Source organism: Acipenser ruthenus, chromosome 2, assembly GCF_902713425.1.
Source record: "Acipenser ruthenus chromosome 2, fAciRut3.2 maternal haplotype, whole genome shotgun sequence".
Lineage (NCBI taxonomy): Eukaryota > Metazoa > Chordata > Actinopteri > Acipenseriformes > Acipenseridae > Acipenser > Acipenser ruthenus.
Genome location: NC_081190.1, coordinates 55,247,597 through 55,270,367, shown reverse-complemented (window position 1 = coordinate 55,270,367; position 22,771 = coordinate 55,247,597). Strand labels below are relative to the sequence as shown.

General features: G+C 41.3%; 1 protein-coding gene across 1 annotated transcript; it reads left to right on the top strand.

The window, feature by feature from the left end:
- Positions 1–6,336: 6,336 nt before the first annotated feature.
- LOC117408348 (relaxin-3-like) lies at positions 6,337–11,741 on the top strand. Its single transcript, XM_034013266.3, has 2 exons — positions 6,337–6,849; positions 11,113–11,741. The coding sequence occupies exons 1-2, from the start codon at positions 6,645–6,647 to the stop codon at positions 11,493–11,495; spliced, it is 588 nt and encodes a 195-aa protein (XP_033869157.2). The 5' UTR covers positions 6,337–6,644; the 3' UTR covers positions 11,496–11,741.
- Positions 11,742–22,771: the final 11,030 nt, after the last annotated feature.

The window sequence follows — 22,771 nt, the reverse complement described above, 5'->3', positions numbered from 1 at the left end:
CTCTAGTTCCACTGATTGATTCAAGTGAAATGCCGTAATCACCTTCGGGAGGAAAGCAGGATTCCTGCGCAACGATACCCTGTTTCCAGCCTCCCAAATGTGCATAAAGGAACTGTGCACAGACAGTGCCTGTAGCTCACTGACCCACTTAGCGGAGGTGATAGCTAACAGAAAGGCTGTCTTCATAGAGAGATATTTCAGTTCTATAGTACCTATGGGCTCAAACGGGGTGTTTATGAGAGCATCTAGTACCACATCTAGACTCCATTTGGGGAGGACGTACTTTAAAGGAGGTCGTAACCACCGAGCACCCTTTAGAAAATGGGTCGCCAGAATATGAGCGCTGAGTTGATGGGAACATGGCAAGCAGATATGACTGCTAGGTACACTTTCAATGTAGAGGGGGATTTACCTGCCTCTAGTAGATCTTGCAGAAACTGTAAAATAACTGCGATAGGGCAATACACCGGATCATGGCCTCTGGTCATGCACCAGTTTTGAAAATATTTCCACTTATAGACGTACAACACTCTTATGGAAGAAGCCCTAGGGCGGACAGATGGTCCCATTCAGGGGCTAGACCCACAACTGGAGTCTGCCCGGTTCTGGGTGCCAGAGGGTGCTTTTTGCCTGGCTGAGGAGATCCATGCACAGCGGGATCTCCCAGGGCTGGCCCTGCAGCAGCTGGCAGAGGTTTGAAAACCAGGTTCTCCTGGGCCATCTGGGGGCCACCAGGAGAACAGTTGCTTACTCTTTCCTGACCTTCTCGAGGAAGGCAGGGAGCAGCGGTATAGACGGGAAAGCGTACAAAAGCGCTTTGGGCCATTCGTGTGCTAGGGCGTTGACGCCTAGTGGACCTCCACAGCTGCAGAGGGAGAACCACAGGGGGCAATGGGTCATCTCTGCAGTGGCAAAGAGGTCAACCTGGGCTTCCCTGAAGCGTTCCCAAATGCGTTGCACCACCTGAGGGTGAGTCACCAGTCTGACAGGTGAGCATCCTCCCTGGAGAAGAGGTCCGCTGCCCAGTTCACCACTCCCGGAAGATGTACAGCCCGGAGGGACAGTAGGTGCCTCTGCACCCAGATTAGTAGCCGAAGCCCTCCCTGGTGGTTCACGCACGCAAACACTGACACATTGTCCATGCGGACAAGGAAATGTTTGTTTGCGGAGCACAGGGAGAAAATGTTGTAGCGTGAGGTGGACTGCTGTCAGCTCTAGCGCATTTATGTGCAGGGACATCCAGCAGCCTGACCAGGATCCTGTTCCTCCTCGCTCATCACCACGTCCTGTTGCTCAACCTCTGTAGCAACCACTGGTGAAGCCGGGGTATGCTCTGGGGCAGGCGCTGGTGGAGCTGGGGCAGGCGCTGGGGGGACCTGCTGCCTGCTTAAGTGCTCGAGTATCTGGGCCATTTGGCCCTTTAACTCGGAAATATCCCTTGCCTGGTCCGTGTTTCTGGCTCTCTTTCTGTCCCTCGAGGGAGATTTGTCCAGTGTTTGTCCTGCGGAGGCAATTTCCGCCTGCAGGACACACATGGGTGGAAATTAGACATTCGAGTCAAGGAAATTAGACATCCGAGTGCAGCTCTTGAACGTCAATGGATCCAAAGCACCGAGGCATCAAGGCTGAGACACAGAACCCCCCCCCCCCCCCCCCCCCCCCGGGAAATGAGTGTGCTGGTGAAACGCCATGGGCGTCGAAGCACCCATGGTCACTCCTCTAGGCACCGAGGTTCCTCGAGTCCTTTAGGCACTGAGGTTGTCGAAGTACCAAGGCTATAGAGCATCAGGGGCCCAAGGGTCTCGAGGGTACTGGGGCACAAGACTACAAAGACCTCGAACTGTCAAAGCGCTGAGGGGTACAGTCCTTGAGGTGCTGAGGGTGTCGAAGCACTGAGGCACCGAGGCTATGGAGCGCAAGGGGTCCGAGGCCACTGAGAGCACAATGTGCAGAGCTCAAAAAACCTCAAGGCGTCGAAGCGCCGAGGGGTAGAGTTCTCGAGGCACCGAGGGCGTCGAAGCACTGAGGTACCAAGGCTCTGGGGCCGCGTGCCACCGAAGGCACCACTGTACAGACTTGAAAAACCTTGAGGCATTGAGACGCCGAGGTGTGTAGCCCTCGAGGTACAGAGGATGCCGAAGCACCGAGGCACCGAAGTTGTGGAGCATCGGGGCACCGAGGTCACCGAGGGTGCCGAAGCGTGGGGCTCGAAAGGCCTCGAGGCGTCAAAGCTCCTAGGCGTGTAGCTCTTGAGGCACCGAGGATACCGAAGCACCGAGGTCCCAAGGCTCTGGAGCAGCGTGGCACCAAGGGTGCAAAAGTTTTAGGCAGGTGTGAAAAAATGCTGTAAAGTAAGAATGCTTTCAAAAATAGACATGTTAATAGTTTATATTTATCAATTAACAAAATGCAAAGTGAGTGAACAGAAGAAAAATGTACATCAAATCAATATTTGGTGTGACCACCCTTTGCCTTCAAAACAGCATCAATTCTTCTGCGTACACTTGCACACAGTTTTTGAAGGAACTCGGCAGGTAGGTTGGCCCAAACATCTTGAAGAACTAACCATAGTTCTTCTGTGGATTTAGGCAGCCTCAGTTGCTTCTCTCTCTTCATGTAATCCCAGACAGACTCGATGATGTTGAAATCAGGGCTCTGTGGGGGCCATACCATCACTTCCAGGACTCCTTGTTCTTCTTTACGCTGAAGATAGTTCTTAATGACTTTCGCTGTATGTTTGGGGTCGTTGTCATGCTGCAGAATAAATTTGGGGCCAATCAGATGCCTCCCAGATGGTATTGCATGATGGATAAGTATCTGCCTGCACTTCTCAGCATTGAGGAGACCATTAATTCGGACCAAATCCCCAACTCCATTTCTAGAAATGCAGCCCCAAACTTGCAAGGAACCTCCACCATGCTTCACTGTTGCCTGCAGACACTCATTCGTGTACCGCTCTCCAGCCCTTCGGCAAACAAACTGCCTTCTGCTACAGCCAAATATTTCAAATTTTGACTCATCAGTCCAGAGCACCTACTGCCATTTTTCTGCACCCCAGTTCCTGTGTTTTCGTGCATAGTTGAGTCGCTTGGCCTTGTTTCCACATCGGTGGTATGGCTTTTTGGCCGCAAGTCTTCCATGAAGGCCACTTCTGACCAGACTTCTCCGGACAGTAGATGGGTGTACCAGGGTCCCACTGTTTTCTGCCAATTCTGAGCTGATGACACTGCTGGACATCTTCCGATTGCGAAGGGAAGTAAGCATGATGTGTCTTTCATCTGCTGCAGTAAGTTTTCTTGGCCGACCACTGCGTCTACGGTCCTCAACGTTGCCCGTTTCTTGTGCTTCTTCAAAAGAGCTTGGACAGCACATCTGGAAACCTCTGTCTGCCTTGAAATTTCTGCCTGGGAGAGACCTTGCTGATGCAGTATAACTACCTTGTGTCTTGTTGCTGTGCTCAGTCTTGCCATGGTGTATGACTTTTGACAGTAAACTGTCTTCAGCAACCTCACCTTGTTAGCTGAGTTTGGCTGTTCCTCACCCAGTTTTATTCCTCCTACACAGCTGTCTCTGTTTCAGTTAATGATTGTGTTTCAACCTACATATTGAATTGATGATCATTAGCACCTGTTTGGTATAATTGTTTAATCATACACCTGACTATATGCCTACAAAATCCCTGACTTTGTGCAAGTGTACCTAGAAGAATTGATGCTGTTTTGAAGGCAAAGGGTGGTCACACCAAATATGGATTTGATTTAGATTTTACTTCTGTTCACTCACTTTGCATTTAGTTAATTGATAAATATAATCTATTAACATGTCTATTTTTGAAAGCATTCGTACTTTACAGCATTTTTTCACACCTGCCTAAAACTTTTGCACAGTACTGTATGTCAAGTCTCTGTATATAGCCCCCACTTTGCTTCTTTCATGGCAGGTATGTAGACAGTTGCTTTGATTGATGTGTTTAGAACTGTCTGTATTTCAGTTTAATATCAGTATTTTCTTGTGTTTTATGAATATACCTGCCTTTAAATATGTTTTTTTTTTCGACGGTTTTTATTAAAAAGTTAAACGAGCCGATTAACTAAGACTTCTTACTACTCCAGCGAATAATGAACAGAATGAAGCCGGTGGAATAAAATTAATTGCTCTGCATTTTACATAGTGCTCTTATAATGCAAACAAAGAATGAATCATCGCAATTATTATTAATTATTTGAAGGACTGGACAAGATCTTCCATGTCTGAAGATCAGCTTTGTGGTCTTGCATTGCTGCACAGTGATGAGATTGATCTCTCCAGAACAGAAATTTTGCAGAAATTTGATGCCAATGGTCACAAGAAGATTGGCAAACTACATTTAAAATCAGATGCACAGTGCATGGGCAAGTGCCTCAGTGATTTTTCATGGCTGGCTACAGCCCTGAGAAGCAGAAATTGAAAAGCAACAACCAGTCTAGAATGGTTATAATATATATGTATGTGGATGAAGGCTATATTACATGGATGAAGGCTATATTACATGGATGAAGGCTATATTTGCATCCTGAGCCATTCTAAAAAAAAAAAGGCATAATACCACAGTAATGACGTCAAAAAGTGATAATGCCTCTAGAGGAAAATATACTTGAACTTTGACCCATTCGACTCCTCGAGAACATCACTTTCATTCAAACACAAAATGTCTCATTTTCAATCACTCGACAACACTCACAGTACAGAAATGTTCACTAATGATCAACAAAATGAGAATAAGTTTAAAAGATGTAAAGTTGGTACTTTCGTATCTCAGAGAAACTGGAGAAATGGATAATGACATAGACAATAGACAATATATATCTATATATATATATATATATTTCACATTTTATTGAGCCATAGCCCTTGATAAATTTGGATATGATCTTAATAAAAAAGGTCATATGCTATTGTACCCTGCTGCTCATAAAAGCAAAGAACAACCTGTGGTATATTGGGCTAAAGCCTGTTTTAGAGAAATATCCAGATGAAAACATTTAGAATTGAATTCAAAATCCTTCATTATGCTAGGGTGAATTGGTGATGAGGTTCACATTAACGCATCTCTCACTGTGGCCCACTGCGGTTGCTGGGGTCTCTTTTTTACAATGATAAATGATGGCAATAGTGCCACTTATGACAACAATTGCATAGTTATAATTTATCTTTGAAGGGCTGACAGTGTAGGAGCATCACAATTTGATCTGGCTATGACATTTGTATAAACCTTTCATTATACTGTATATTTATTTACATGTATTTGAAGATTTAATTCCACATTTTAGGCATATCTTAATACATGACCCTTCAGAACAAAATATATATGTTTTTAAATAAAACGATTATTAAGCTGCAGTGCCCCTCAATTGCACACTAAAATAGAATTAATTGGTATGTGTTTAATACATTCAAGCACATTAAGATCTCTGTGGGCCCTTTGACAGAAAACATACTTTGTTGGCAGTACAGTTTGTATACACCCCAGAGCCAAATAATATCCATACTGCTGCTGCTGGCAGTTGAAGGCAGAACATTCAATTGTTAAACCTCAGGAAGCAATCACTTTTTACACAAATGTTGATAAAATGACACATTCTTGATATGTACTTTTTATAACCAATTTAATTTAGGAAGTAGCAAAAAACAGTGTCGAATACTACACTTCAAAAAAATACTTAGTTTTAAAGCCATGATGAGTTTTTAAAGCTGAAACGTCTGTACAACGATATAGTGAGTCCAAGGGAACTGTACTGGCATACTATTATATGCTTTATATTTGTCTTATCAAATACATAAACAAAAACGTGTGAGTTATAAATCACATTGCAGTCCATTTCATGATGAAACCTGTTCCTATAGCCTGGAGGCATGTTCATGATTCATTGATTACAGCTGGTTTGTAGCGTTTAATGTTATGAATAACAATAAATATATAGATACAAATTAATCGGTCATCGGAACATAATTACATTTGAAATGTTACCAATACATTACATTAAAGTACCATAATATAGAACTTTAAAAAACACATTAAACATAAAAAAATGTATGTCGGTAAAAATTCTTACTGGGGAGAATAGATGTTGTATTATTATTGATCTGTTTTAAAAACGTAATAAAAAAATATAATAACTTTGTATTGCTGCTGGGAGTAGATCTTTGATCTCTACTCAAACTTCCACAGGAGGAAATCAGTGAGGTCATTAGGAGAAACAAGTACAAGGGAAAAATCACAGAGCAAAAGTGGGCTGGTGTGAGTCAGAGCATAAGTGACTGAGTCCTATAAAAAGGAAGAGATCATGGAAAGCAGATTGGTGAGAAACAGAGGTAGGGACACTTCTATAGTAAAAATAGGGAAACTTTAAAGGGGGTGACGCAGTGTAAAAAAAATAGGTATATTAGAAAAACAATAATTGGTAGACTGATTGATCGTTTGTTTTGCAGCGGCTACTGCAAGGAGTTGGAGGAGAACACAAAGTTATATTCAAATCTATACAGGTGTTCTGAACATTCCGCTCAGTCCGTTAAGACAACCTTCGCATTACGTAAGAGTGCAGTAACAGTAGAAAGGGAAACTTTAGTTTTAACCAAAACACAGAGGTTCGTAAACATTGTGCAGAATGCTGAGGTTTTTTTCAATGATTCTGGTGTGTGTTGGCAGCATGTGCCTATGTGCCATGGCTCAGGGCGGGAACAAAGGCAAAGCAGGTGAATATGGGGTGAAGCTTTGTGGCAGGGAGTTTATTAGAGCTGTGATATTCACCTGTGGAGGGTCCCGATGGAAACGGTTGTCTTTGGACGTGGATCCCTATCAAAACGTGAACAGTAAGTGTTTACTTTATAGTTATTCAAAGTTAAACGTAGTTTCATGTTTGTTAAACCATAATATGTTTAAACAAATGATACCTTGTTTACATTTAGGAGGGTGTTTATGTAGGCTACAACGTGACATTATAAACTAATAGTGCCACTGTTTGTTTTTTAGAGGATAAACATTTTCTTATTGGATTTATTTATTTCTAAAACATATGCCCACTATTCAGAGCTTCTATATTCAACCTATTTGGTAAGTTTGTAAAAGTTGCAATTAATATTAGGCCTACATATATTTATTTATTTACATATATAGTGCTTTAAAGTTTTTCATCAAAAACATTCAAATTACAAATATTACAAAATGTCTGTATTACATATATTTCAATTTAAAAGAAACTATAAATACATACAGATTTATTTATGTCGTGTATGTGTGTGGTCGATAACAGTTACAATATGTGCTTGAATGCACTCTGATATTAGTCGTATATGTTACAGAAACGAACACAATAAACGTTGTCAAAAAACTTGACTTTAATTTCTCATGTTTTTTTTGCCAGTTTAAATTGATTGGATCCATTAATTGCAAAATGTAAATAGTTCCAAGTGTTAATTGATTGAATCAAAATATTTATATTGGTTTATTGATGACACAACATCAACCAATAAATAAATAATAAAATACCTACAAGTAGTTTTAACCACCACATCTCGCCAATTTGTTTACATTGTTTGCAAAGAAAATATTAGATTAATCATTTTCCTCTGTGACTGATAGCCCACTGTCTTGATGCATACTTACAATAACGTTCACGATCCATTTGGATACATGGTATTGTTAGTTTATTTGTTTAATTAAGAACGATGTCCTTGAAAGTTAGTCTAATAGTTTTAAGATTGGTGGATGGGGTGTTTTCCTATTGTCAAAAAGAGGTACATTTATCATTAATTAGCCATTATTTTTTTGCAAACTTAAACTGAAAAGCATACAATCAATTTCTCTAAAAAGAAAAAAAAACAATTCTGGAGAAGTCCATCGCAAAGTTGCACAAGTAAAAAAAATACACAAGACCCAATGTATTTATTGCATATGATAAATATTTGCATACCACTGTATTTTCATAATGGTGGAAAAATATGATAGAGTAAAAACGATGTAAAAGACTGGATAATATGATGCATTCAATTTAGAAATATATAAAAGACCTAAAACAGCATAACGCTCCTGATTTGAATGGGTGCTTCCCTGCTTTCTTAGCAGAAGTTGTTTAGACAAGCGCGAGCAAGCAAAGTGCGCTGAGTACAACTTTTTAACGGGTACCTGAAGAAAACACTACACCCGTAAGAAATGAAAGTTTCTTTCACCTCTTGACTATAGCATCTACTTTGACTTAAATTTATGTCCTTAAATAGTACATTTAGTATTATGTTATTATTTGTTTTGCAGGACAGAAACATTATGTTTCACTTTCATTGCATTTGCACTTTTATTAAGTCTGTAATACAATGATGCATTTACGAGACTGTGCTTCAGTTCATTTGATTTCAGATCATGTATTTTGTATCTTTTCTCTTTTACACAAACACGTTTTATTTCTGTATTTCTCCTTTGTGTAGGTTCATAATGGAATGAAAACATGAAGTAACACACAGACAGAGATTTCTAGGTTGACGCTGCACAGCATATTGTTAATGTGTTTTCCCCACATCCTTAGTAAATTATTTTCATTTTGGTAAATGAAGTGGTATTAAGTTATTCTGCCGTTCTTTTTTGCTGTCAATCAGTCCTTCTGTCATATCAGTCTGATATATTTGCCTGTTTGACGGTAGGCAATTTTCAATTTGAGACTTTAGTGCCTAGCTTTACACTGAATTTGCCAGGTGAATTAATTGACATTGCATGCAAACAGTGATGGCGTGAGCTGGGAACGAGTGGAGATTAGAAGCAAATCACACAGCGAGTTCCTGTTCTATTTTTTCCAGTGCAAACAAATAAATTATAGTCCAGAGATTCAGGGAGCTCAGCAAAATCAAATTACATATTTTTCAAGAATGCAGTTTTAGAAATGTATATCCACAGTGCTTAAACGGTTTAAAGTAGTAAAGACAACGGCTTGTTAAAAGCCAAATTATTACATTATTTATTCCTTATAAAACGTAATGCAAAAGAGAGAGAAAAAAAAAAAAAACTTGGTCTGCGGTGTTTACGCTACAACCTAACACGCTTCCAATTTCTTATTCTTACTATGATTGGCTACAAAGAGAACAGGGCTAACCACTGATTGGATAATGTTTTGTTTGGTGGGTTTTTATTATGCAGTTTCCTGGTAACTAATATTACTTGTATAATATAAAATAAAAAAAGGCTCGTCCTTAATATCTCCAAGTCACGGTCCGAATGTTCGAGTCCAAGTCTTTTGCGGCCGTGCCTCGAGTTGCAAAAAATGCGACTGAGTCTGACTAATTTTCTAATAGCAATAGTGCCCTCTTGACAAAGTCTTGGGATGCATAACAGTCAACTACCCACACAGTAGAGCCTTCATCGACGGGCACTTTCGCTCAAGTAGAAAGTTGTGTGAGGTTACGTCACAAACGGGATCGTCACAGCTGAGGTCTTGTGAACATGTGTTAAGGCTTTCAAACTTTTTGCCATGAAAAAAAGTTTAGTCAATTTGCTCTGCTTTTTAGTGTGAGAAGATGATCTAGCAGGGCGTTTCCTGAAGTGTGAGGAATGTGTATTTATGTGCGTGCTACGTTCTCTTGTAATTGAGAGCTTCTGTATATTTTGCCTAGTTTATTGTGATGGGTCAGAAACACTCTTGGCACACTGATTTAGAGTCTTTTTAGTAAAATCAAAATAGTGCAAACGATCACAACAACAAAGTGAAGAAAATGCTGGTCCTTTTGTGAAGTGTTCTGTGCAGATGTGCTGGTCGTGCTTTAGCGCTGATAAAAGTATTCTGTTAATTCAGAATATTGTCCGGCATCTACCTTGTATCTCCCTTTAGAAAGGTTGTTAAACGATAAACAAAACACATTAATACAGAACAACAAACAAACAAAATACCGCACCGCACTTACTCTTGTTTCTGTTCTCCTTGTTTCTGTTCTCCAGCCAACCCTTATAAGACAGAGACTTCCCTATTTATGTCTGGGGCACCGCCCCTGTAATCACCAAACACCAATAGTAAATTGTCCCGTGTTCAAAATGGCTGCTTTACATAGGAAAGTTCTCTGTACACAAATCACTGTCTGCCACTACCTAAGATGGCCGACTTCCAGTACTACTGAATCAGTCCCTGTTCAGCCCTCCCAAATAGTGTCACTCGGGCTGCTCAGCACCCACTAGTGCCAGGAAGTCGCCGGACCTTTCTCTGCCCATCACATTTATCTAAAAAATGATATAACAGACTTGTTTTCCTCCATGTCTGCTTCTTGTTTATTCTTTACATTCCACTGTCAGTTGTGTTGTGCATAAGCATGCACATCATGGTTCTGCCCAGCTGCCAGCAGTGAATATATTATTCTTTGGGGCTTGATGTCTACATTAGTCCAAAGCTCAACATTCTGTCAACAAGGCATATATTTTTTAAGCTTCCCATTAAAACCTGCTTGCCTTTGTCACCCTGGAAGCCAAACAATAACACTGCTGCTGTTGGTTTATGGATGTCATCAACAAAACAAATGGAAAAATATAACTATGCCTTCCAAAAATGGGAAAATGTCCATATTTTCATGGAGCGGTTGCGTGGAAACATCTCAGTCCAAGAGCACAAAACTTGGCATAATTAGATACTTCTCATGCATCTAACATACAATGCATGCAGCATTAGGTTACATTTAGGTACACACATACATATATATATATATATATATATATATATATATATATATATATATATATATATATATATATATATGGCAAGTACTAGGAGCCACAAATAGATGCAGTGTTTTGTCACATTTTGATGACTGTTTCTGTAGATACTAAAGACAAACATAAGTGCCATCTATACATTTAAAAGTCTGAAAATAGTTGTACTTACTGTCATCAGTGTTTTCTGAAACAATATCATGAAAACAAACAAAAAACCTTCTAAAATCTTCATTACTGCCAATTGATGCTAATATTTAATATTACTTCTCATATGCTAATACGAGGATTCAATGAGTGGCTACTATATATGACTGTTTGATAATAATGTTGAACATTTTTCTTATATCAAAAAGTCTTGTCAAACACATCTCCATGTTATTTTTATTTTTTCACAGATCCTATTATGGGTGGTACTTTCAAAGATTACTCCAAAGACAATGACGACTTTGCTAAACTGTGGCCCATCTTGCAAGGGTCACTGCTACAGAAGGCTGACTTGCCCTATGAACAGGGATCCATGAAGGAGCTATTTAACCTTAATGACGACTACAGCGATTACGAGCCCATGTCCAACGACTTCAACGAGTACGTCCGGCAGGTCGCTGAAGCCATGAGGAAGCAGCAGATGGCCCTAAGTTACAGCGGCAATGCCCGTGCTGCATCCCCTGGCACCCCCTGGATCAAGTCCCCACGGAAGAAACGGGACTTCTCCATGGGCGTGGCGGGGATGTGTTGCAAGTGGGGCTGCACCAAAGCTCAGATCAGCAAACTCTGCTGAAAACAAAAGAATCCACTTCAATCATTCAGTTGTATAACTATATTTATTCTATGTCCATGGACTGAATGTCATTGACATGAAAAAAAAAAAACATGTTACATGTTATGAGAACCTATATTACTCACAAGTGGATTCTCACTTGAATCATAACTCTGTAATTTTCATGAAGGCCTCTGACCCGAGGTTGTAGATGTTATTATGTTTCTTAGAATATAATAAAGCTGTACAGGTTTTGTTTTTTTGCTGCTGTAATGTTCTGTTCATGTTTCTTTATTCAAGCCTACCTGAAATCTGCTTTTGATTGTGACCCAAATTAGTGGAACCCAATGTATTGCGCTGGGGAGCTGAACTAGTACTATACTATATTTAAGTATATAAAATATAACATACATCAATTACCCTGATCTGGGGCAGATAAATAAATGCTGAACACCTGGGATTGGGGTATTTGTTGCCCATTTTACGCCCCAACTCAGATCCATTTGTTTATTATTTCTTGTTAATGATAAAAGGCAATTGGACCCCTGTGACAGGACGGCTTCGTGGATGACGTCCCCAGACCAGGAAGTTGACAGACAGACATACGCAAGTACTGCGGGTTGATGCGTTGCTGCACGGATTTATTCAAAAATAAATCAAAAGGACAAACAAAAACAAAGCTCACAGAGCCAAAAATAAACAGTCTGAACAAAACAAGTCTCGCACACAAACAACACTGACACCAACAAGTACCATGCTGGTCCTTCCAGCACGAGTAGCAATCGTTATTTTCTTGTTTTAAAATCTGTACCTCCTTCACTCTCTCTCTCTCTCGTTCTCCTCTCTGATCACCCACCCCGTTCAGCCAAAGCTGTGGGTTTTAATACGTGACCATCTCCAAATTAGCAATAAATTAATCAATCTGGAGATGGCCACATTCTTCATGAAATTTTTGCTATGTGTGGTCATTAATTCATTAGCTGCCGACCACGCATTCCCACGGAATGTAGTCTGGCAGAGGCGAGCTGCTAACATCGCCCCTGCCAAACCAAATATTACATATCCCCCCCTTGTGTGCAGCACACATGGCCCCAACGGCCACCTCCCTCCCTCAAGTCCCATATTGTCCTTCTTTTCCCATTCTTGAGGGAGGGTTGGCTCACAGTCTGGTGCCTTTATGGAAGGACCAACTGTGCCTGGTGGCGCAGTGACCTGGGAGTCAGGCCCAGTGACCATAGGTCCAGACACGAAGGTCGGGTGTCTAGGAGCCCAGGTTGAGGGATCCAACCCCCAGGCGCTGGACTGTGGCACAGGGGTGGTGGTCCGGGCTGTGGTGGCAGTGGTTTCCACATCACACCCACCCCTTCTCTGTAGCCAACGGCTCCCTCTTCTTGGGCTCTGGCAACAGAAATTCCTGTAGCGAAACTGCTGCTGGTGGCAATAACAAATCCCTGGGCGGTGACAAACAGGCATCCCCGGGCGATGATGAACAGGCACTACATGGCAACTTATTGGTCATGTTATGCTTGTCTTCCAATGCTAAGGCCAAACATCGCAGCACCTGGTCATGGCGCCAAGTAAACCATCCTTGGCTAAGATCCACCTTACATCCTGTCAAAATGTGCCTTAATGTTGCAGGTGATGAACACAAAGGACATGAGGGATCCTACCCAGAGGTTTAGGTTCTGTGGTGATGGGAGAACATCATATGTTGACCTGATGAGGAAACTGATCCTGCTCTGTTCCACTGTCCATAAGTCATGCAAGCCGATCTTGCGTTGTTCCACACTCTCCCATCTCATCCATTCTCCCTGCTTGGCCTGGGAAATGCACCTTTATGCACCTCATCCTCTCCTCCTGCTTTTGCACCTTGTTGACTATCAGCTTCCTCCGTTAAGCTGGGGCTGCCTTGTGCCATGTAGGAGGAGCTGAACTGAGACCAAGACCCCCTCTTCCATGCTGAACTTGCCCCATGATATCACCAATTCGAAGGGCAGACTTTGCATCTTCCACGGCTTTCTTTGCCACCCACTTTCTTCCAGTTTTCAACACAGGTGCTGCCTCCCTTACGCATTTGTCGTGTGACTCTACTAATGTCAGTTCCAGTTGGACCTTGGTGCACTTAAATTCCTCAGTTAGAGTGGAGACTGGTAGCTGCAGTATTACTTTACCATAAAGTCCCACTTTGCTGAGGCAGCGTGGAACTCCTAACCATTTCCTGACATCAGCTTCTCTACTGTTGTCAAAGAAATCTTGTACACAGTCAGTGGTCACAGCACCCTTGGCAGTAGACCAAACTGAAAGCACCAGAGTTTTAGTTTGCCCAGTAAAGCACTGCTGTCTATGATCTTCAACCACTGCTTCTTGTCTAACTTCTCCCACACAAACTGTGTCCTTTAGATCCCCGGTGTACCATCTCCCAAGACTTTTCAGTGGCTTCTCAGACACTGTTGATATTGTGTCACCATTAATGTAGAACCTTTTATCTACGACTTTACCTTTAATTATAGAGATGCTCCTTGATTTAGTGGGCTTGAATTGCATTCGTGCCCATTCAATGTTATTGGTGTGAACCGGCTGCACTCTCCCTGGTTCGTTGCCCCTTTAAAAGCAGACCCAACACACAGGAATGGAGGTTTTAAAAGCACTGCCGTGCTATTTTTAATAAACAAACACCTAGCTCTACTCGAGCAATAACTAAAACACAGGAACCTAAACTATCTTGCAGGACGACTAAGCTGTTTACCTGCCAAATAAACAAAACACACAAACAAAACAAACCACACAGATCAGAAAGGTTTAACACTACCTTTTTCTTTTTACGCTTGAACACACTATTAAGCGGGCTTCTATACACATCAGCAGCCCAGAACAGACTGGCTGCTTTCTTTAAATACCCTGCACCTGGCTCTAATTTACAATGATCACCAGGTGCAGGGGATAATTACTAATAAAACAATTAACCAATATAATTAGATAATTAAACTGAATGTGCATACACACATGTTTCATGCAGGGAGGATATTAACCCCCTGCCTGCTGTGTTACATTGGTTAATTTGCCCAATAACCGGTTAGTGCAGGCTACTGTTGTAGTCATAGTTGTAATGCCATCCATGTATGGTGGTAGCTGCATTCCAGGTGGTAGTCGCTTGGCAGTCGGTGGTAGTCAAATTCCAGAAGCCAAGCACTCTCCTCCCACTACCCATTTTGATGCCCTAATAATGACTTCCATTGCCATGGTAAAAGGCAGTGGAGAAATGGTGCATCCTGCCATTATTCCAACTTCTAGGCATTGCCATGTAGTGCTAAATTCTGAAGTTGAAAAACTAAATTGCAATTCTCCAAAGTAGGCTTTCACTAAATTTGTTATTGTCATCTGTACACTGAAAAAATCAAATGCTGACCAAAGAAGTTCATGTGGCACTGAACCATATGCATTAGCCAAATCCAGGAATGTCACATGGAGCTCCTTCCTCTCCTTTTTAGCTGATTGAATTTGTTGCCAGATCACACTGATGTGTTCTAAGCATCCTGGGAAACCTGGAATGCCCGCTTTTTGTACTGGTGTCAATGAAGCAGTTCTTTAATAGGTAAATTCACAATCTCTGAGCAATAATGCTGAAGAAAATCTTGCCTTCTACGTTTAATAGGAAAATAGGGCGAAACTGACTGATGCTTGTAGAATTTTTTTCTTTTGGTATAAAGACTCCACCTGCTCGACGCCATGCTCTTGGTACAACCTGTTTTTCCCATGTCACAATTTCCACAGGATTCGTAGAACTCCTGAAGCACTCTTGTACACTCTGTACGGAACTCCATTAGGCCCTGGAGATGATGAAGCCCTTGCTTTTTTCACAGCTTGCTCTACTTCTTTTCACTTAGGTGCACAGTCCATTTGGTATTCTGGTGGATTGATAGGTGGGATGTCTGAAGGAATTGACATAGGCTCCTGCCTTTTTGAATCTGTATGTGTTTCCTCCAAATATCTCTCCAGCTCAAACTTAGATGCTTTTAGTGTGCCATTTTTCACATTGGTGAACAACTAGTTTACAAATTTGAATGGGTCTTTATAAAAGTTAGTTCTTCCACGTTCCTTCTTTTTGTAGCATTTCTGTAGGTGCTCAGCTCTGCGCAATGTTGCAAGCTTATCTTTTATGACCCTTTGTAAGAGATTGAGTCTCTCCTTCTGACTTTGTTCTGCTCTTCTCCATTGCTTCCTCAGCTGTCTCCTTTCTCTAACTAAGTGTTTAATCTCCTGCTGCAGTCTAGACTTTCCAGGAATAGTTTGTACTTTTCCCTTCCTATTTTCAACTCCAAAACCTCTCGCTTCCATATGCGTAGATGATGTTCCCAAATTTATCCAGCTTCTTTTCAACTGTTCCACTTAACCTTTTCAACGCAAAACAGAGATTACTGTGTCCCATGCAGTTTTCTCACAAGCTCTTGGCCTTTTAACTCCAGGCTTGTGCCCATTGAGGTTCTTTTCTCTCTTATGCTGGTTTGTCTGACAGGGTTCACAAGGATCATTAGGTTCCTCATTAGCTGTATCCATGCAAGTCCTCCTCATTTCATTCGACTGACTTGACTGACTTCGTAAGAAGTACTGATCAATGTCCCTTCTCCCTCAAGCATTTCATTCTCCCATGATGAATCTTCAAACCCCTGACCGTTGTCGCCTTGCTCCAGCCGCAGACACAAACCAGTGTTCCATGTCTTTGCTAACTGCAGATCTTGAACTAGTCTTTTGTGAAGTGCTCTCCATTCTCATATCCGTTTCCGTTCCTATGTCATTAACCATGTTGTCCAACGTTGAGTCATCTTCCGCCCCCGCTCTCGCAGACTCTAGGGGTATTTTTCTCTTTAATTTCTTAGAAGCTTTGGGCGGGTGTCTCCAGAATCTTGTAAACATAGGCTCTCCAAGCTGTAACAAGGTCTTTCCCTTGTTGCCAGCTGCACTAATCACAGCCGTCACTGGACGTATCCAGATCTTTATGATTTCCATTACATGAGAGCAGATGTTAAAACTTCATGCTGATTTGAACTTGGCTTTCGCTAAGATAAGCACCAACTAAGACGTAGCTTTACAGTAAACTAATGTGATCCACCCTTGGTGTTTCGTCGACTAGCCCACAACCCCTCAAGAGGGCTCGACAATGATTCTGGCATCCCAGCATCATGCTCCTCCATCCCCCACTCAACTCAACCCAGCTTACTTATTTAAGCTGTATTTAAGTAACATTATAAAGGTGGTGTTGTTTTAATTTACTGTTTGTGATTAGTACCATGTGAGTGTGGTTAAATTGAATAGAGGTTGATTTGCAATTTGATTAGTTTCCACACAGATTTTATCCATCTAGTTAGTATAATAGGCAGCTAGCCTATTTGTGCGCGGGCACGAAGCGCCAGCCAACCGAAGAGCCTCTCTACCAAAGAGCCGGGAGTCTAGTTGTGGGAGTCAACTGAAGAGCCTCTCTACCAAAGAGCAGGGAGTCTAGCTGTCCAACGAGGAGAGACCTGCGAGGAGATGCTGTTGGAGAAATTCTGTACCTAGCCTCGCTCTGGAAGACGCCAACTACTAGACAGGTATGTACCCTCCCCCCACCGCTCCTGCCCCCACTACTACTGTACCTATCTGTCTCATCTGTCCTGCTCTCACATCCCTGTTATTCTGACCTCTCACTCCTGTCCTTTGTCCTCTCTCCGCCACTGCTCCCCTAACTTAATCTCTCTGCTTTTCCCCCCCTCCTACTCTCTCCTCTCCCGCACTCTCTCTGGTGCCCTCTCGAACTGTCACTGATTTCATCTCTGCCTTTGCCTCCCAACTCTCTGTCTCAATTTCCTTGCTCTCACTGAAACCTGGCTCTCTCCTGATAACATTGTAACTCCTGCTGCCCTGTCCACTCTCTATGTCCTGTCCAATACTCTGCGTCTCACTGGACAGGGAGGTGGGACTGGTCTTCTCCTCTCTCCCTCCTTACTCTTTTCTTTCCCCTCTGACCTCTCCTCACTCTCTGTTAACACCTTTGAATTTCACGCTGTCCAACTAACCTTTCCCTGTCAACACCTGCTAATTGTACTGTACCGTCTCCCTGGACCTCTAACTCACTTTCTCAATGAACTCGACTATCTCCTCTCTTCCCTCCCCTCTCTGTCTACCCCAATTGTCCTGTTAGGTGATTTCAATATCCATCTCTCCAACCCCACCCACTCTGCCGGATTTCTTCCTCTCCTTCAACTTCTCTCTTTCTCCATCCCCTCCTACCCACAAAGCTGGCAGTCAACTGGACCTCACCATCTCCAGGGCCTGCTGCCCTTCCACCCTCTCTGGCACCCCTCTGGACCTCTCTGATCACTATTTCATCTCTTTTTCTCTGTCTTTCCCCTCTCCCTACTCCACCTACCCCCACTGTCACCCCCCGCCATAACCTCTTCTCTCTCCCCATATGTCCTTGCTCATCTTCCCCCTCCTCTGATCTCTCTATCTCCATTCCTCTGGAATCTACCACTCTCTATCCCTCCTCCTCAGCCAAGAACCTTGGAGTAAGGAGGCTGTGTGGTCCAGTGGTTAAAGAAAAGGGCTTGTAACCAGGAGGTACCCGGTTCAAATCCCAGCTCACTCACTGACTCATTGTTTGACTTTGAGCAAGTCACTTAACCTCCTTGTGCTCCGTCTTTCGGGTGAGACGTAATTGTAAGTGACTCTGCAGCTGATGCATAGTTCACACACCCTAGTCTCTGTAAGTCGCCTTGGATAAAGGCGTCTGCTAAATAAACAAATAATAATAATAGTAACCCTGGACCACTGCCTCTCCTACTGCCAGCACATCCCCACTCTAGCATGCACCTGCCGATTCTTCCTGAGCAACATACGAAGAATCTGACCCTTCCTCACCAACTACTCCACGCAACTCCTTGTCCAGGCCTTGGTACTCTCCCAATTAGACCATTGCAACTCCCTCCTGGCCGGCCTCCCTGCGTCTGCCGCCCGTCCACTCCAGCTCATCCAGAACTCCGCTGCTCACCTGGTGTTCTCTCTGCCTCACTTCTCCGACACTACTCCACTTACGCCACTGGCTCCCAATCACCACTAGCATCCAATTCAAGACTCTTGTACTCGCCTACCGATGCCTTGACCAGACTACACCCAGCTACCTCCAGACCCTCATCTCTTATGTAATGTCATATTATTAGGAAGCCTATCAGGAACATCATGAAAAAAATCTTTGGTTAGTAGCCTCTTCGTCGTGGTGGTTTTTGCTCAGTTTCCTGAAAAAAAGTTACTTAGCCTCTCTGGGTATTGCAGAAGCAAAGCAGCCCCATACAAATCTGATGTTATTACCTGTCTCAGTGCGGACATCGTTGAAAATACTGTTGGGTAAGTAGGCCCACGTTTCCTGTTATTAATACTGTGCAAAGCAAAGACCGATTGAAGACATGTCTGATGAGAGAAGTTTGTAGCTGAATGAACGGTTTTGATCTCCAAATTGATTCTGAATGTTTTTTTATAGGTACTTTACTGTGTTAATATACCTGCATTTAACTAATACAGTGAGTGTGTTGTATTTGTGTAGTTGAACTTTGACTTAAAATTTAAGGTAGTAGTATATTAGGTTAGGTCTGCATCAGTTTTCCAACAGCAGTAAAACAGTTTATGTAACCATAGAGACGTGTAGTGTGATTTTTATGACAGCTTAGTTTATTAGTGTTTTGTACATTCTCAAGTCAGAGCCCTTCATCGGTTTTACTCCAAAAATGGTGCAATGATTGTTTCAAAATACAGCAGCTTAGATGTAGTTACCTAATTAAATAGTGAAACTCTTATTGGAATTAATGCTAGTAGCTCCATCATTATTGACCAATCAATACACTACTTAATGGCAGTAGGAGCAGCGGAAAGTTTTTGTACGAAAGGCTTTTCAAATTGGAAAAAGACACCTGAAATATGTAATGATCACCAAAAAAGCAGGTCCATGTTTTAGTAATGGTGAATGTGTTGTGCCCCCACACATCTTGAACCCAAATCCTGCCTATGATTAACAGAATAGCAGTATCTATAGAGATGACATATAGAAATAGATTGGCATTTACAAATACTACATCAAGTACAGCAACGTTTTTATACCAAAATGAATTTGCAGCATTTTTTGTGAAAAGAAAAACTGTTAAAATAAAATGTTACAAGATAAATAACAAACAACTTAGGCACACTTTGGTTCCTTAAATGAACCTGGTTCCAGGCTGCTGTTTTCTTTACATTCACAAAAAGGTGCATATCATGTGTAAGTCATTTGAAGAATCTCACAAATAATATAACACTTTAAAACACCCCTTGTTTGAATGAGGAAAAGGTCCACAGTCAAATCCTAACCTATAAATCATGGATTACACGCCATTTTAGAATAGCTGAAAAGTTAATTGACAAAGGAAAAATGTAACCCTACACGAATTTTTTTTCCAATCAAATAAATAAGTGATGAAACTTTAATATCTTCTTTACATCACACAGCATTTCCATTACCTGGAAGCAAAACTTTATTGTCACAATGGTAACGACTTATCTACAACTTTCTCTTTCTCTCACATAAGAAATAACAGATCCATGATTTACATGTCACGGTTTTGAAGTTTTATAAATGTTTAGGGTTTTAGGTATATACTACTACATATCTGTAAGTGTGATATCTTCACTGACAATTTCCATCTTACAAATTTCTTTATTGTAAGAAGGTTTTTTAAATGAGTAAAAGTGTTTAACTCCTATTAATCCTTCAGAGCCTGTGCAGTTCACAAAGTGCATTTCCTCCTCACCCTTGATTTCATGGTTTAATGATAATCCCTTTGTGTGGTGCTCTACTAAATTACTTGTAATTAGTAAGCCATGCATTGAGGCAAAAAAACCACAACCCCACACTGAAACTCAGTAGTGATAAGCAGTGTATGTAATATTGTTTGATATTATTATCCTTAAATGGATCTCAGCGGTATATCGAGGTTCCAATTATTATTATAATAATAACATTTATTATATAAACCATTTCTCGATATTGCTTTCAGAAAAAGCCACCAGATTTACACATTTTAATACTACTCTTATAACTACTTAATCTAAAGTTCATAGATCGTCTTTGTTACATAGAGTGAATAATTTACTAGGAATTTTCAAATTATTCAAAACAATGAAGTTTATTAAGGATGAAATCACACAACAATACATTCAGAAAATCAAATAAAACAATTACTTTGGCAATATTACACTTAAACAAGATTATGATAAAACCAAGGCATTAGGCAATAATGTATCCTCAATAAAATGTTTGTTAATTCAGCTTTAGTATATACTGACACTATAACAAAACATGCACAAATAACACCAAGCCCACAATAATCTAGCTATCCCATAATTATATTTGGTAGTTTGATCTCGAGACAGTCAGAGGTCTTGATTAACAGTGTTGTTTCCTTCAGTGCCAAAGCAATCTTAGAAGATTAACCCTGGGCAAATGTGACTTGTGGAATCATGGTTTTATACTGTTTTAACCCAAGATAATGCATTAGTTTCCCATAGCACATCCTTATTTGTTATAACAGCTAAGGAAAAACTTTTAAAAGTACATAACTCCTGCTAACTGTTTTACAGTTTATTCTCAGACGAAATTGCCTTTCTTTAGATACTAAGCATGTCAGGGTACGTTCTTGGTTGGGGTTGTATATATTTTGTCGAGGATATGAGAGTAAACTAACTCATATCTTGTGCTTGTAGTGATTTTGAATTGAGATGATGTGAAATCTTTTGCCTTAGCAAGGATGGTGGTGGTGTGATTGATTCATACTCGATGTGGTTCTTAAGCAAATGTCTAATTTCTTAAAACTTTGTCTACATCTACAAAAGAGAGGGGAGGGTATCCTCTGGACCTTCTATAAGAGGTGTGGATATCTGTCAAAAGGGTGTAGGACGTCCTGATTCAGGTCCCTTGATCACCCTATATAGATTAGAGCCCGACCCTGCTCACAAGCATAGGCATTGAGGATGCAGAAGAATTTGAAACGCAAGATAAACCTCTGTATAGTGTGTGACACTGGAGGATGGTAGTGAAAATGTTGGTGAAATCCTGTGATAGTTTCTATATTATATGGGACATCCCAAGCTGCAGTGAGTCATCCTGACCTCCGGACCCTGGTGCTGCTGCTCTGTGAACCAGACAACCAGACTCATATCAAACCATTGTTTAAAAGCTAGTTGAACCACTTTAAATCATAGAGAGTTAAAGTTTGCAAAGCGTATGTTGATATGTACCAATGATTTGGAACCAATGATCTCTAAACCCTGCTGAATATACAGTGTCAATTCTGTTTAATAAAGTCTCTGTCAATCAAAGTCATGTGAATCTTGATGTTATGTTTAGGAGAATAAATATTGTAGGAGTAAGACATAATTAATAAACTTAGTAAATTAAACCCTAATCCTTACACCAGTTTAATTATTTCAGACCGAGGATGGTTGGTACTGCCTGATCTGAGTAATGTGAACCCATCTGATCAGATCAGGCAGTACCATCTTTTGGTTTTGATTCCATACGCTACAGGGTGAGCTTCATACTGATTGCATAGGGTCTGGCCTAGCTCAGCAGGAATTTCTTTGCTTTATGTTGGTTAGAAGCTTTCCTGTTGTAGTAGATCTTGGTTTCCAGGTTTCTCTGGGCAAAGACAAAGACTTATTGTAGGTGGGACTTTAGGTTAGACACATATTCCTCAGGTGTGATCGCAGGTGGAAGGGAAGGTCTTGGTATTGTATACAGCAAGTGTAGTGGTAGCACCATTTGCCTGCCAGTTATCTTTTCAAAAGGTGTCACAACAGTGGAACTAGCTGACATGGCTTGTATGGGGAAGCTGTAAATGTCCCAGTGTCTCAAGGTGTTCTTCCCAGGTGTCACTCCATATCAAGATGTCATCTAAACAGATGGAAATCTTCCTTGTTGCTGCATCTGGAAATACTTTGAAAGATGTTGAATTTTGATCATGAATTGGAGCAGTCAAATGGGCACCTATTCCATGTGAACTAGCAATTGAAGAACAATTTGTACTGGTTTCTTGGATCCACTTTCAGAGTACATAAGCCATTAGATACATTGAGGGCTGTGAAATACTTGTTTAACCTTGGCAAGGGTTTCATCGAAATAGGTCATGGGCCATCTAGATAATCAAATGTGTTTGTTTAGCTGCCTGTAATAAATGGTTATCCTCAACTTTCCTGTAATTTAAGGGGCCCCGTCTGTTGAGTGAGTGGGAGCTAGTGGT

What these genes read in the sequence shown, in the direction of transcription:
- LOC117408348 (XM_034013266.3), top strand. Translation starts at nt 6,645, where the DNA reads ATGCTGAGGTTTTTTTCAATGATTCTGGTGTGTGTTGGCAGCATGTGC. An exon ending in TCCCTATCAAAACGTGAACA is followed by an intron (nt 6,850 to 11,112) that starts GTAAGTGTTTAC and finishes ATTTTTTCACAG; the next exon opens with ATCCTATTATGGGTGGTACT.